The 13,020-nt window shown below is 59.2% G+C and overlaps 1 protein-coding gene across 1 annotated transcript; it reads left to right on the top strand.

Annotated features, from left to right (window-relative positions):
- Positions 1–1,929: 1,929 nt before the first annotated feature.
- LOC132318174 (brain-specific homeobox/POU domain protein 3) lies at positions 1,930–3,571 on the top strand. The gene is made up of 2 exons (XM_059824531.1): positions 1,930–2,049; positions 2,666–3,571. The coding sequence occupies exons 1-2, from the start codon at positions 1,930–1,932 to the stop codon at positions 3,569–3,571; spliced, it is 1,026 nt and encodes a 341-aa protein (XP_059680514.1).
- The last annotated feature ends 9,449 nt before the right edge of the window (positions 3,572–13,020 follow it).

The raw sequence follows: 13,020 nt of genomic DNA, 5'->3' as shown, positions 1-13,020 counted from the left end.
CTCCGTTGTACAGAAAGCTTCCAGTGAACCTCCCTGGCAGCCGCTCTCCTCTGCCCATCACCTGATGCTGCAATCTCTCCGCAAGCAGCGGAGGGGAGAGCATGACTCAGAGAGCTGTGCCAGGAGAAAGCAGAAGGGGAAGAGGCTTCAGAGCTCCTGCCTGCTCTCGCCTGTGGGTAGCCAGAGCATCAGCACGTTGGCAGGCCACACTGCTGGGCCCGGTGGCCTGTGGCACGTGTAGGATGTTTTAATGAACGGGAAGGTCTGCCCGGACTGTGGTGTGTAGCCCATTGACCCTCTCCCATCTCTCAGGCCACCAGGGACAGGGCTTTCCCGGCAGCACCATAGTGCTGATGCGGTCCTTCCCCCAAGCAGACTGATCCAGAGTCAGGATTCAGCTCCCTGCGGCCTCTCCTCCATCCCTCCGCACAAGCGATGTGCTACGCGGGTCTAGTTTAGGGACCTTCTCGCTGCTGAAGCATCACAGTTTGGCAGCTGTGCCTGAATCTGGGCAGCAACACACATGGTGATGGTTGCTTTCAAAGTCTCCCATCACTGGATCTGACCTTTCCCCACGCACGTCCAGACCCAAAGAACCATCCTGTGGGGGACACTTCAGCCTCTCAGGTAAGACTGCGATTAGGTCAGGATTTTCCTTCCCTTGTGACACTTGTTGACCCTGTCTGTCCCAGGCGCCCGGCGGGATCCCCACGAGAAGGGACGTCTCGAGGACGCCGCGTGCAGGCTCTGTAGAGGAGAGGGTGAGCGGGAGAGGGGCCAGGAAGACTGGTACTAACCCTGACTCCTAAAACACCTGCACCGTGTGTAACCGTCCTCACACGCGTTGCTGGGGCTGGATTTCCTGGTCTGGATAAACACACGCTGTTCCCTTGAGAAGGCATTTTGCTCTGAGCACGACCAAGCACCCTCCTGTCCTCCATCAACCCATGGCCACCGTCCCCCTCTCCGGCAGGCAATGTCACCCCCACGCTTTTTTGCAGCAACAGGACCGGGACTTGGTGGCAGGCGGGGAGGAGAGGGAGGGAAACGCCATGGGCAGCGGGCTGCATGGAAATTCATACGGGTGGGTAAGTGCGGAGGCAGAGAGACTGTCAGGCAGGCAGCGACAGGCTGGAGAGGGGAGGCTGAGGAGGTTGCAGAGAGACAGACAGACAGACGCGGAGCCTGTGGGACACTGCGCTGGCAGCAGGATTTGGGTAATCGAGCCAGGTAGCTTCGTCGAAACAGGGCAAAAAAAGAAGTTGGTGAAACTTTTCCGTATTTCATTGTTCTTACGGTTTTTAAGCCAAGGTACTTTTCCGCTTCAGAAAGCGAGAAAGGGGGTCGGGAAGGCTCCCGCTCCCACCCGGGCTGGGATCCGCTCTGCTCCCCGAATCCCCCCGGGGGAAAGGCAGCCCGGGGCGGCGGGCAGGGGCCGGGCAGAGCCGGCGAGGAGGATGCAGCCGGGCAGCATCGCCGGCCGGGCCGGGCCGGGCCGCACCGTGCCGGGCCGCGGGGCTGCTCGACGGCGGGAGCGGGGCCCGGCGGCCGCAGCACCGACCCGACGCCGCTCGCCTCCCCCCGCCGCCGGTGCGGGCTGGAGGGACCCCGGAGCGATCCCCCCCCATCCCCGCGGTGGGGGCGGCGGGGACCGGGAGAGCGGCGCACCGGCGGGGACCCCCGGGGCTGCGCAGTGCCGGGGCGGGCGGGGGGGGGAGCCCCGGTTTGGGGGGGTACAGCCGGAGGGGGGGTGAGCTCACTGCCCGGGGGCGGGCGGTGGGAGGCGCCTCCCGAGACACGTCCAATGGGCGGGCGGGGGGGCGGGGGGGCCGGGCTATAATGCCGTTGATGCCGGGCGGCGGAGACAGACAATACCGCGCCCCCGGAGCCGGGCTGCCCGGAGCGCCCCTGCCCCGCTCCTCTCCCACCATGATGTCCATGAACAGCAAGCAGGCGTTCGGCATGCACCCCATCCTGCACGAGCCCAAGTACCCCCACCTGCACACCAGCTCCGAGGCCATCCGCAGAGCCTGCCTGCCCGCCCCCCAGGTAAGCCGCCCCTCGGCGGGGCTCCGCGCTCCCCCCCCCCCACGCCGGGACGGGTTTCGGGGGGTCCGCACCCGCGGAGCGCCCCGGGCTGCGCCCTCCCCAACTTACTGGGGCAGTCGACGGTTTCCGTCTGGGTTTGGGTTTCGGCTGGGTTTTGGGGGGCCCCCCGCCCCTGCAGGGAGGTTGGTCCGGGGGGGGGGGGGTCTGTCGCTGCCGCCGCGGCTGCTCGGAGCGGGGAGAGGCGCCGGGGAAGCGCTGGCAGCTCCGTCCCGGGCTGGGAGAGAGCAGCCGTCCGTCCGTCCGTCCCACCCGGCCCTGCCAGCCGGTAGAGCGGAGGCTCTGCGGGACTCCCGCCGGCTCCGTCCCCCTCTGCGGCCGCTCTCTTTTTTGGGGAGGTCTCCCCGGAGGGACGGGTGGGTGCCCGGGGTCCGGCACCCTGCTCCTGGTCCCTTTCATTTAGGGGGGGCGGCGGATTGAACTGGGTTGATCTTACCTGTCCCAAGCGCTGCTGGAGGGGCAGAGTGGGATCTCCGTAATGCTGCTTTCCTTGTAATCCTCTCCCGCTCTCTCGGTTTGTCCTTCCTCCCACTTTTATCCCCCCCCCGCCCCCGTCCAGATCCAGGGTAACATTTTTGCGGGCTTTGACGAGACCTTGCTGCGGGGTGCTGAGGCTCTGGCCGCTGTGGATATAGTATCGCAGAAAACCCACCCCTTCAAGCCGGATGCCACCTACCACACCATGAGCAGCGTGTCCTGCACTCCTACCTCGTCCTCCGTCCACCTGCACCACCCTTCCGTGCTGACCACGCACCATCCCCACCACCACCACCACCAGCCCTCCCAGGGTCTGGACGGCGAGCTGCTGGACCACCTCAACTCCGCCCTCCCACTCGGAGGGGTGCCGGGCCCGGACGTGGGCTCCACACCTTCCCACCCTCACTCCCACATGTCGGCCATCAACCACATGGCCCACCACTCCCAGCCTATGAACATGTCCCACCCCCACGGCCTCGCTTCCCACGCTGTCATCTCCGGCCCCGAGACGGAGACGGACCCCCGGGAGCTGGAGTCCTTCGCCGAGCGCTTCAAGCAGCGGAGGATCAAGCTGGGGGTGACCCAGGCGGACGTGGGCTCCGCGTTGGCCAACCTGAAGATCCCGGGGGTGGGCTGCCTTAGCCAAAGCACAATCTGCAGGTTTGAGTCCCTCACCTTGTCCCACAACAACATGGTGGCCCTCAAGCCCATCCTAGAAGCATGGCTGGAGGAGGCCGAGCGGGCCCAGAGGGAGAAAATGACCAAACCCGAGATCTACACGGGGGGTGACAAGAAACGCAAGCGCACCTCCATCGCTGCCCCCGAAAAGCGGTCGCTGGAGGCCTATTTTGCCGTGCAGCCGCGGCCCTCCTCGGAGAAAATCGCCGCCATTGCCGAGAAGTTAGACTTGAAGAAGAACGTGGTGCGGGTCTGGTTTTGCAATCAGAGACAGAAGCAGAAAAGGATGAAATTTTCTGCCACCTACTGAAGAAGGGGCTGGGAGGGCAGTGGGGGGCAGTGCCTGCCCCCCCCAACCGGCCCACCGCGGTCCTGGCCCCCGACCTCTCCGAAACGGGCATGGTTTGGGGTTGTTGGTGATTTTTTTGTTGTTGTTGTTTAAAAAAAAATTGGAGGGGAAAAAAAAAAGAAAAAGGAAAAATAAACCTAAAAAAGGGAGACCCACCCCAAGCGAAGCGAGTGGTTTGGTGCCTGCTCCTCACCCCCGGGCGAAGTCGCCCCGCTCTTATGACTGGTACAGACTGCTTTTGTAGATAAAACTGGAAAAAAGACGGCGAAAAAGGAAAAGACAAAATGAAAGGCCGAGGGGAGAGTTTCGGGGTGCCTGGAGTCAGGGCAGCAGTGAGAGCCCGGCGGGTCTTTGTTGCAGCCCCTTGCCCCTTCGCGGCTCGGCCGGGTACAACCTCTCCTCTTCTTTTAAAAAATTAAAAAAAGAAAGAAAAAAAAATAAATAAGAAAGAAAACGAGCCGGAAGCCGCCCCGGACGGCTGTAAATACGGAGGTGCCGGCCCGTGCTCCCCGCGCTCGCTGCCAGGGTCCCCGCGCACACACACGCACTTGCATGGTTTTGTTCGCTCTCCCCTGTCCCCAGCAAACCCATCGCATTTTTGCAATAACGTTTCTGTTTCTACCTCATCGGCTTAATTAAAAAAGAAAAAAAAAAAGATTAAAAAAAAAGAGAAAATAATAAAAAAAGAAAGAAAGAAAGAAAAAAATTGGCACGTCCCTGGAGTCACGGTTTGTTCGGGGAAAATGGAGATTTATTTTGCTTTGGTTTCACTCCATGCTGTTCGATGTCCGTATGATTTCACTGTAAAAAAAAAAAAATCCTACGCTTCGACAATCAAGTCATTCGGGCTCAGAGGAGCGGCGCGGCCGCGGGGGACCGGCCCGGGGCAGCGGGGACCCACCCGGGCAGCGGGGACCACCCGGGCACCCCCGGCCCTCCGCGGGGGCGGCTGCCTCTGCACATAGCGAACTCTGCACTTTCTAAGGCAAGAATACTCTTTTTTTTTCTTGTTGTTCTTTGCGTATTTAATAGAGAAATTTGCCTCCCTTTCCTCCTTTCTTTTTTTTTTTTTTTTTTTTAAATTAAACGAGATTTCGTTTCGCTGTGTGTGTGCTGAATGAAATTCGGTGTCTGTGTACGCTGCAGCATTTCAAATAAATCATGCACGTTTTACCTCACCCTCCTGCCTCCTGGACTTACTGCGGCCGCCGGGCAGGGCTGCGGGGACCCCCCCAGCCCGGGCACCCCCTTCCCGGGGGGGGGGCTCCTCCAGCCCATCCCCGCCGCCTCCGGCCGCCGGCCCCCGTCGGGGTGGGGGCTCGGTCCTTCCTCCTCCGCGGGGAAGGAAACGAAAGGCAACGAAACGTGGGGCAGAGCTGCCCTTCCCCTCCCCGGGACGGGGCGGGGGGCTCGTCCCGAGCGAACCCGCCGTGTCTCAGCCCCGCCGGCGGCTCCGCGGGGTCTGGAGGAGGCGGGGGGGAGCGTGCGGGTGTGTTTTCTCCCTTTCCCCGGCCGGGACTAACCCAAACCCCGCGTGTTTTGAAGCCCCACGTGTCGGTCCCGGGGTGGGTTTTGCTCTGAAGCCCCGACGACGCTCCCGCGGGCTAAATTCGTTGCCCGGAGCGGAGCACGCATGGCCCGGGCGCTCCCGCAAACGACCCCGGGGACGGGCAGTGCCCCTGGCCCCCCACTCCGCCTTCCCCGGGGGGGCCCCTCCAGGCAGCCTCTGCCGGGGTGCGGCTTGGGACGGCCGCGAAAGGGACGTTTTCACTCCCGGCTCCGCCGAGCTCCGTCTCCCGCAGCCGCCCGCATCGGGACCCCTCCCGAAACGACCGGCAGCCGGGCTGCGGGGGGAGCCGTCCCTCGGCTCTCCGCTCTGTCCCGGGTGGGTACGCGGGAAAAAGGGGTGATTTGGGGTTTTTTTTGTTTGTTTTATAACTTATTCGGGGGGGAAAAAAATCAATCCAAAGGCAGGGAGCCGGGGTGTGGGGGGGTGCGATGCTGCGCCCCCAGAGCCGGGGCCCTGCGGCGGGACGGAGCGGCTCCCGAATCGGCAGATTTTACAAAGAAAAAAAAAAAAAAACAACAAATAAAATGAACTGAAAGGAGGGAAACCCGCGCGGCGCGGAGGAGCCGCTTCAGCCGAGGAGCGGGGCCGGCGCGGCGGTGAGGGGCAGCGCCCTGTCCCACCTGCGCTCCGCGGAGGGGAGCAGCACCCCGGCCCCCCCGGCCCCCCATCTGCGGCCGGATTCCTGGGCGCTTCGCAAACCCCATCCCCGCCTTTGTTCTTTCGCTCCGTCCCTGTTTTTTCCATGAAGCGAAAAGCGCATTTTCATAAATAGACCTTGGCCAAGTGCTGGCGATGAAATTTTAATGAAGGCTGGATGCTGAGTGCTGCCCGGGGGGGCCTTGGAGAATCAGCTCCGCGCAGCATTAGCAGGGCCCTCTTCGCTCCCCCCCGCCTTTCCCCGGCTCTCCCTCGCAGACACGACACGCTCCGGGCTGCCGCTGCCCCCCCCGGCCGCGTCCCCCCGCCGCCCCCTCCCCGGAGCCGGGGCCGAGCCCTGCCCGGGGTGCGGAGCGGGGCGGCGGGGTCTCCGCGCCGGGCCGGGGTGGGTGCCCGGCGGCGGTGGCTCGCAGGCACCGCTCTGCCCCCCGCTCTTCAAAAGTTTGCAAAGGCGAGCGATGCAATATTTATCACCCGCGATCATAAAAAGGCGAGTCGGTATTTCCCAGGCACAAATGCAAAGCGCTTGGGCAAATGCGCGCCCGGCTCGGGAGCTGGAGCGGGGCTGGGCCGCCCGGGGCCCCCCCGCGGGCGGGGGGCAAAGCCCCGGTCCCCCGACGGCGCTGCCGGCCGCCAGGTAAGGGGGGGGTCCGGCCGGGGACTAGAGCGAAGGACGGGGCAGCCCCGGACAACGGGCAAGCGAGAGCCATGGCCAGCGGCTGCCGTGGCCGGGAAGGGCGAGCAGCGACTGCGGGGGGGGGTGATGAGGCCTGGCAAACTCATCACACACAGGGGACTGGGCAGGAGGCGGCCCGGGGATTGATCCTGCTCTGGCTCCGGCTCCTGCTCCTGCTCCAGCAGCACCCGCTGTGCCCAGGTCCGGTGCGAGGCACCGGGATGCACAGAGCAGGTGGACTGGGAGGAGGTCGAGATGGGCCCCTTTTCCATCCCACCCCCTGCTCCTGAACAGCCCCCTCCTGGGCACAGGTCGGGGAAAACCTGCTGGTCCTTCCCGGCAGAAGGTCTGGGAGCCAGGGCAGCCTGGGGACAGGTCCCAGCCATGGTTCCGCATCTCAGTTTCCGTGCCCGGCTCCTGCTGCTGCTCGCCAAGGTGCCACCGTTGGGGAAGGTTGGTGGGCAGGGGTGGTGAGGGCGCCCATCTCCGAGGCTGCGGAGCTTCCCCGCTGTCCCTCTTCTGGGGCAGCACGTGGGGGTCTCACCCTGAGCGCTCAGGCCCAGGCTAGAAACCTAAAAGGAACCCAAACCCCTCTGAATTCAGCCTCTCTGCAGCACACTTTGCACAGGGCTGTGTGGGGGAAAGTCCAGGGCCAGGCAAGCGGCAGAGCTGTGGAAGGAGAAAAAGAAATACAGACACAGAGAGAGGTGTCACGGGCACATGCTCACTCCCTGTTCCTGGAGTGCAAAGGACACCCCTGAACCATCAACCCAGTGCCAAAATAGCATTAAATGAAAGGAATAGTGGTTGGACTGGACACTCTGCTCTCACCATATTTTTTTTTCCATGTGTGGTTTGATATATGAGCTAGCCTTGAGATTTATCAAACCTGTCGCTCTGGCAGCAGGTCCGCCTCTGAGGGTACCTGCTCACCCACCACTGATGCTGGCCCAGAGCTCAATGAGAAGGTGACGGCCACTCTAGAGGACTTGGTTCCTGATTTGCCTCCAAGCTGGTGGAACGGATGGGGTGCGCCAGGCTTCTCCCTTCCCCAGCACTCCAGTCAGGAGATGGTGCATCCTGGGAACTCAGAAGCATCACACACAGCTAATTCACCAGGGATTTGAGCCTTGACAGAGACTCATTTGGGGTCTTCAAAGCAGGGGTGCACAGGCGAGTGTAGACCTCTGGGCTCCAGCTGTGGTCAATGGAGAGGAACCAAGGAGTCTACGGTGCAGTTCATCTCTTTCTAACATCGACCTCTGAGGTGGGGCAGGTGAATGGTACTCTAGAGGCATCTTACTCACCTTGAAGTCTATAAAGATGCTGAAGACCAGCTCAGATGGAGACATCTATAAATGGGGCCATGACCGCTTAGCAGAGATGAGTCCTACCCCTGGTGCTGCAGAGGCTTCCTGAGGAAAGCTGCCCACTGGCTCTGGGCTGCTGAAGCTCTCAGACATCGGTTCTTGGAGCTCTGCCCAGTGAGCCCTGGGAGATGGTGCATGACCCCGCAGCAAGGATCTCTCTTGCAATACAGTGCTTGCTTCCAAGCTGTTTAGCTCCATGCCACACTCCTTTATACCTTTTTGTTCCTGCTATAAAAGCCAAGACCCTCCGAGAGGTTGGGCATCTAAGCCCCTTGAGCACATAGATAAACGATCCAGGCCAGTGTGTCCATGCCACCACCCACCAAAGTGCGCAGGAATGTGTTTAAAGTTATCTGTGCTCTGCTGAGCTTGAGTCTGGTAACTCCAGGCAAATGCAGACGTGTTTGAAGAAATCTGTCCCTCCTTTAGTGTTAGAATAGAATGATTTAGGATGGAGTATGGCTGTAACGCTGCACCAGGTCCCTCTCACCCCACTTGGTTTCACAGGCACGGGGACCGACCGTGGCTCCTGAGCCGCAGGATGACAGCAAATGGTGCCAGCACAGCTCTTGTGTCAGCACCGAAACACACGGCCGAGGGGCTGATTTCCCCACTGGGAAGGGAAACGAGGCAAGGAAGGTTGTTGATAGTGGGACTGTCTGGGGCCATCAGTGGGTCCCATCTCTCCATCCATGGAGTGTGTAGCTCTAATCCTCGTGCAGAGCTTTAAAGGATGTGGGGAATCAGCGCGGTGGCCACCACCACCAGCCAGCCCCAGCAACAGCAACAGGCATCACCTGACCCCAGAGGAATAACTCCAGACTACATGTGTGTCACTGCAACCAGCCCAGAAATCAGAGGAGGGGTACGAGAACCCCCTCATTCAAATATTACCAGCACGTCGCAGCTTTGCACTCAGCTTTGGGTCTGGAGGAGAGAAAATGCTCCATGTTCTTTAAAAGATTCCTGCCTTTGAAAGCCATGCAGGTAAAGGGTGCCCCTGCTGACGGACTCTCTTCTATTATTCTATGTGTTTTAGTGCAGTGCAGAGCAGATGTATTTTTAAAGAGGCCGATGCTTGAAGTAGGCTCTGTTCCACTACAGGGGAAAAAGGAGTAAAGCAGTAATTAAAGGCTTCGTAGGTGCCCGAGCAGGGAGGAGGGCAGCAGGGCTTGAGGAGGAACCCAGGAAGAAGGCTATCAATTAGCCGACTTCGGAAAGAGTTTGGGAAATGGGGCAGGGTAGTGCATGGGGCAAACCCCATGGCTGACTGCAGGGTAGGGGAGCGGGCAGGACAATTATCCCCTTCCCGACTAATCAGTCGCTCTTCACAAGTAACAAGTCCTTGGTCAGGCCATGGGTTTCCCATCTGTGCTCTTTGCTTTCTGCTACCAAACTCTTCCCCCAGCTTGGGGAAGTTGCTGTGGATTTTGACGGGGCAGGGAGTGCAGAATCAGACCCCGTATTGCATGTTCCCACCGGCGCTCGGCTACGCCGGGTGAGGAAAGTCTTTCTGCGTTGTCAGATCAGGTCAGGGCATAGCAGCAGGGGTAGGTTGGTGATGTGCTCTGAGTAGAAGAGAAGAGGAAACATCTCCGTGGGCAGAGGAGAGGCACAGGGAAAGCCTGGGAAGAGCTCACGGGGTGGGGGAAAGCTAAGATGGATGTGCTGGTCCGTGTTCCTGCAGCCTGGCACTCAAACATGGGTGAATACTCACGGACCTCGGCTTTTGGTCACCTGGGTATCGCATTCTGCACTGCAGCAATTGCACCGCTTTCCACCCCATCTGGATGGAAGTGGGTGGGAGCTCCAGAAAGCAACAGAAAAAGCAGTTGACACACTTTAGATATCTCCTGGTTTGCATTTCCGAGGACCAAATTATGGGTTTCCTCCTCTTGCTACCAAAATCAGGAGTTGGGGTGCTCCATCTGCCTGCAGTATCAGCAGCTTCAACATTTGACTCTAGAGTGCAAAACTAGAGCTCCATGCTCCGCACACTCATCCCAGTGACAATAAGGGATCCTAATAAAGCTACAAGTATTTTTTTTTTTTTTTAAACCTGTGTTAAAGAAATACTTCCAGAAATTTAACCTGGTGCTTTTCCCATGCAAAGATCAAGGTCTTGATCTCACCAACCCTCACCTACAGCAATAGCCCTCTGCTTACCTGCAGTCCTACTGAAGCCCTGCGGGAACAGTCCCTCATTTTTAGCCATAAACTCTAAGGAAGGGCTGTGGGATTTGGCTTTGGATCATTGGGTGGATCAGAGAGTAGGGAAGCTCACAAGGGATTTCAGAAACTTTGGGATCCCGGAGACAGAGAGATCAGAGATAAAATCTATATTTCATCTGCAGCATCTCACCAACATTTCCAGCAGCTATAGGAAAGTAAGAGCTCTCTGAGAAATATGAAAATGTCGACTAAGAACAATGTTTTATTTATACCAGGCAAGGAAGGTTTTTGTTTCGCACAAGAAAAAAAGCACATGTGTTTGTATAAAATCTTGCTCAACCGTTCTGTGACAACCCAACTGCTACCTGTGAATCAGAGGGAGTTTGTTTCACAGAGCGCGTATTCAGCGATGTACACCGCAACCCTTGTCTCAGGCTAGTCAGCAGAAACCCTGCCTCAGTCATCACCAGCTCCAGGAAAGTGCTTCCCAGCCTCGCTGCACATCACTGTGGGCGAAATAGCGGAGCAAAGCCACGCTTGTCTCTGCCATAAAACAGAGCACCCAACCGGACTCTCAGCCCTTGCAGTCTGCCCTCTTCCATGTGCTCCAGCCCGCCTGCTCTAAGGCCAGGGCTCTTGGCTAGCCCATCCCATGGGAAACAGTGGCAGCGCGTCCCAGGCTGAGCACGGCTCCTGTCGTGTCACGGTCTGTGCCGGCTGAGCCAAGGGAGGAGCGGTGTTTCCCTCCCAACCCCACCCAGCCTTCCTGGTGTGGGGGACACTCCCGTTTGGGGGGTCTCCCTTCTCCTGCCGGGAGGACCACTTGCTGCTTCAGAAGGACCCTTCAGTGCAGACCCGCTCGCATCTCCCTGCCCGGAGGGAGCGGACGCTGGACCTCTGCTCTCCCACCTCCTGCAGCAGGAGCTAAGCTGGTCGGCTCGGGCAGACAAACCGGGACCGAAGAGACAGCAGAAAGGCACCCAGGGAGTGCCAGGCTCCAGCCTCTCCCATTAGAGACCCAAACCTCCCCGCAGGGAGCCGGGGAAGCAGCACAGCCTCCCGTGCATGGGCTAATGGCTTCTGATGACTCTTCCCGGAGATGCTTCAATTGTCTTTGCCCGGGTTTCTCCCTCGCAGGCTGCTCCGCTCAGCGCCGCTTATGTACTGCTTCAGCACTATGCCTCTTTCCAGCAGCCAGCATACGGGAGTGCTGACTACCTCCGGGTTCTCGCATGGATTTTTTCTTACCCTAGCTGTGCTGTTCGGTTCAGATCTAAGTGAGCTTTTCAAGCGTGCTGCCTGTATGTCTTTATTAAAAGACACAGCTTAAGGAGGGGGTTTGGGGGGGGGGGTGGGTGGGGAATGGATCAGCTCTAGATGCACTCTGTAGCCAAAACCATGGGAATCTTCTGCTCTACAACTGTTCACAGCCCCCGACAGCTGCGCAGTACAGCCAGCCGGATCAGCAGGACATGGGGTCAGTTCTCTGGCCATGACTAATTCATCGCCAAGTGCAGTCCCTCTGCTTGTTACCTTTGTGCTGCTGTCTCCTCTGGTGTAAAGGCAGGTGGACAGACAGGGACATGTCCCCGAGGGGTGCGAACCAGCCGGGGGGGGGGCACTGGGGGGTGGTGGGCGAGCTGATTGACATGCTGACTTGTATTCCCCAGGGCTGGTGGAGGAGCCCAGCTCTGTTGTGAGACGGGATGAAAAGTGGTCAGTCTATTCATGATACCCGCTTCGAGGCATAGGTTTCCCTTGGGAACCTTTGAGCCCTGGGCCAAATTTTGTTCTCGGATACCTTGAGATCAGGCAATCATTCCAGGCCGTACTGACGTTGCCAAAAGCCAGGTCTCGGGGAGCCTCTTTGCCTGTCGTTGAGCCGTGCAGCCACCTCTGGAGTGTGGGCAGCAGCGCCCAGCGCTGCAGGGAGCAGGGGAGCGAGCAGGGTCCCCATGTCTGGGCACGGACCGCCAGCCTTGATTTCTTGCAGAAGTCGCCAGGAGCTGTCAGTGACTGCGAGTGATGACGAAAGCAGGCTTGCCTCGCACCCGAGAGCTGGTGTCCCATCAAAACAACACGCTGACCAGCGTGGGGCTGCACCAGCCCGGAGGAGGGCAGAGGCTCAGACACTATTATGGACTTATCCCTGTGACGTACCAACCCTCAAGTCCTGGCCAAAAGCCCCTTGAGCTTCTGCCCCCCCAAATCGACCCTTCAATCCAGTTTAGACATAATGTTTTCCTTTGCTCCTTGCCTGGAAGAGTGCCGTTAAGCAGCTGCCGTGCTCTGCACCAGAAGCAGCTGCATTAGGCGCTCCTCTTGCCGGGGGAAGTGGCTGACTTTTGCCGTGATGGCTGTGCATCCCCCCTGTGAATGACTGGCTGTTGTAAGATACTAACTGAGCCAGCCACATGCTTCATATTGTCAGTTGTAGTTCAGTGTTAATTATTTATGATAAAACTTCATAATGTGCTGTTAAATGGGCTGCAGGATATTTTGGTTAAATTAAGGAAACCTTAAAGCTGCCTTTGTAGGGCCTTGCTCTTTGGGCCTTGCTAAGAGCAAAGGTTCAATTAAAGCTTAGGCGTTGTGGCCTCTGATTATTGAAATTATGGGAGCGTGGAGATCAGTTCAATAGCTCAGCTTCGTTGTTTCCAACAGTAAACTTCTAGGTGAAGAGTTTACCAAGAAGACTTCCAAGCCGGGTCTGCAGAGTCTCCTTGAGTCTGCAGAGAGCCTGAAACACCGGCTGTGCTGCCTCCTGAGCTTGGCCGTGCCCCATGCACACACCACAGGGCCACACAGCCGTGCTCCAGCGTGCCTGAGGACGCTGCTGGGGGGACAGTGCTCTCACAGACCTTGCAGTGCCTTTGCATGGTCAGCTCCAAGCAAGTTGGCCTGGGTCTCCTACATGGACTGGTCTGGCAGCCTGCGCTCCGGCTGCTCTCACCCCCTGCGGATG

Source organism: Gavia stellata, chromosome 14 (genome assembly GCF_030936135.1).
Source record: "Gavia stellata isolate bGavSte3 chromosome 14, bGavSte3.hap2, whole genome shotgun sequence".
Classification (NCBI taxonomy): Eukaryota; Metazoa; Chordata; class Aves; order Gaviiformes; family Gaviidae; genus Gavia; species Gavia stellata.
The sequence above is the reverse complement of the archived record's forward strand: the minus strand, read 5'-3'. Positions and strand labels throughout refer to the sequence as shown.

Excerpts from the sequence above, each read along its gene's own strand:
- LOC132318174 (XM_059824531.1), top strand. The coding sequence starts at position 1,930 with ATGATGTCCATGAACAGCAAGCAGGCGTTCGGCATGCACCCCATCCTG. Across the intron at positions 2,050-2,665 it reads CCTGCCTGCCCGCCCCCCAG|ATCCAGGGTAACATTTTTGC; the intron begins GTAAGCCGCCCC and ends GCCCCCGTCCAG.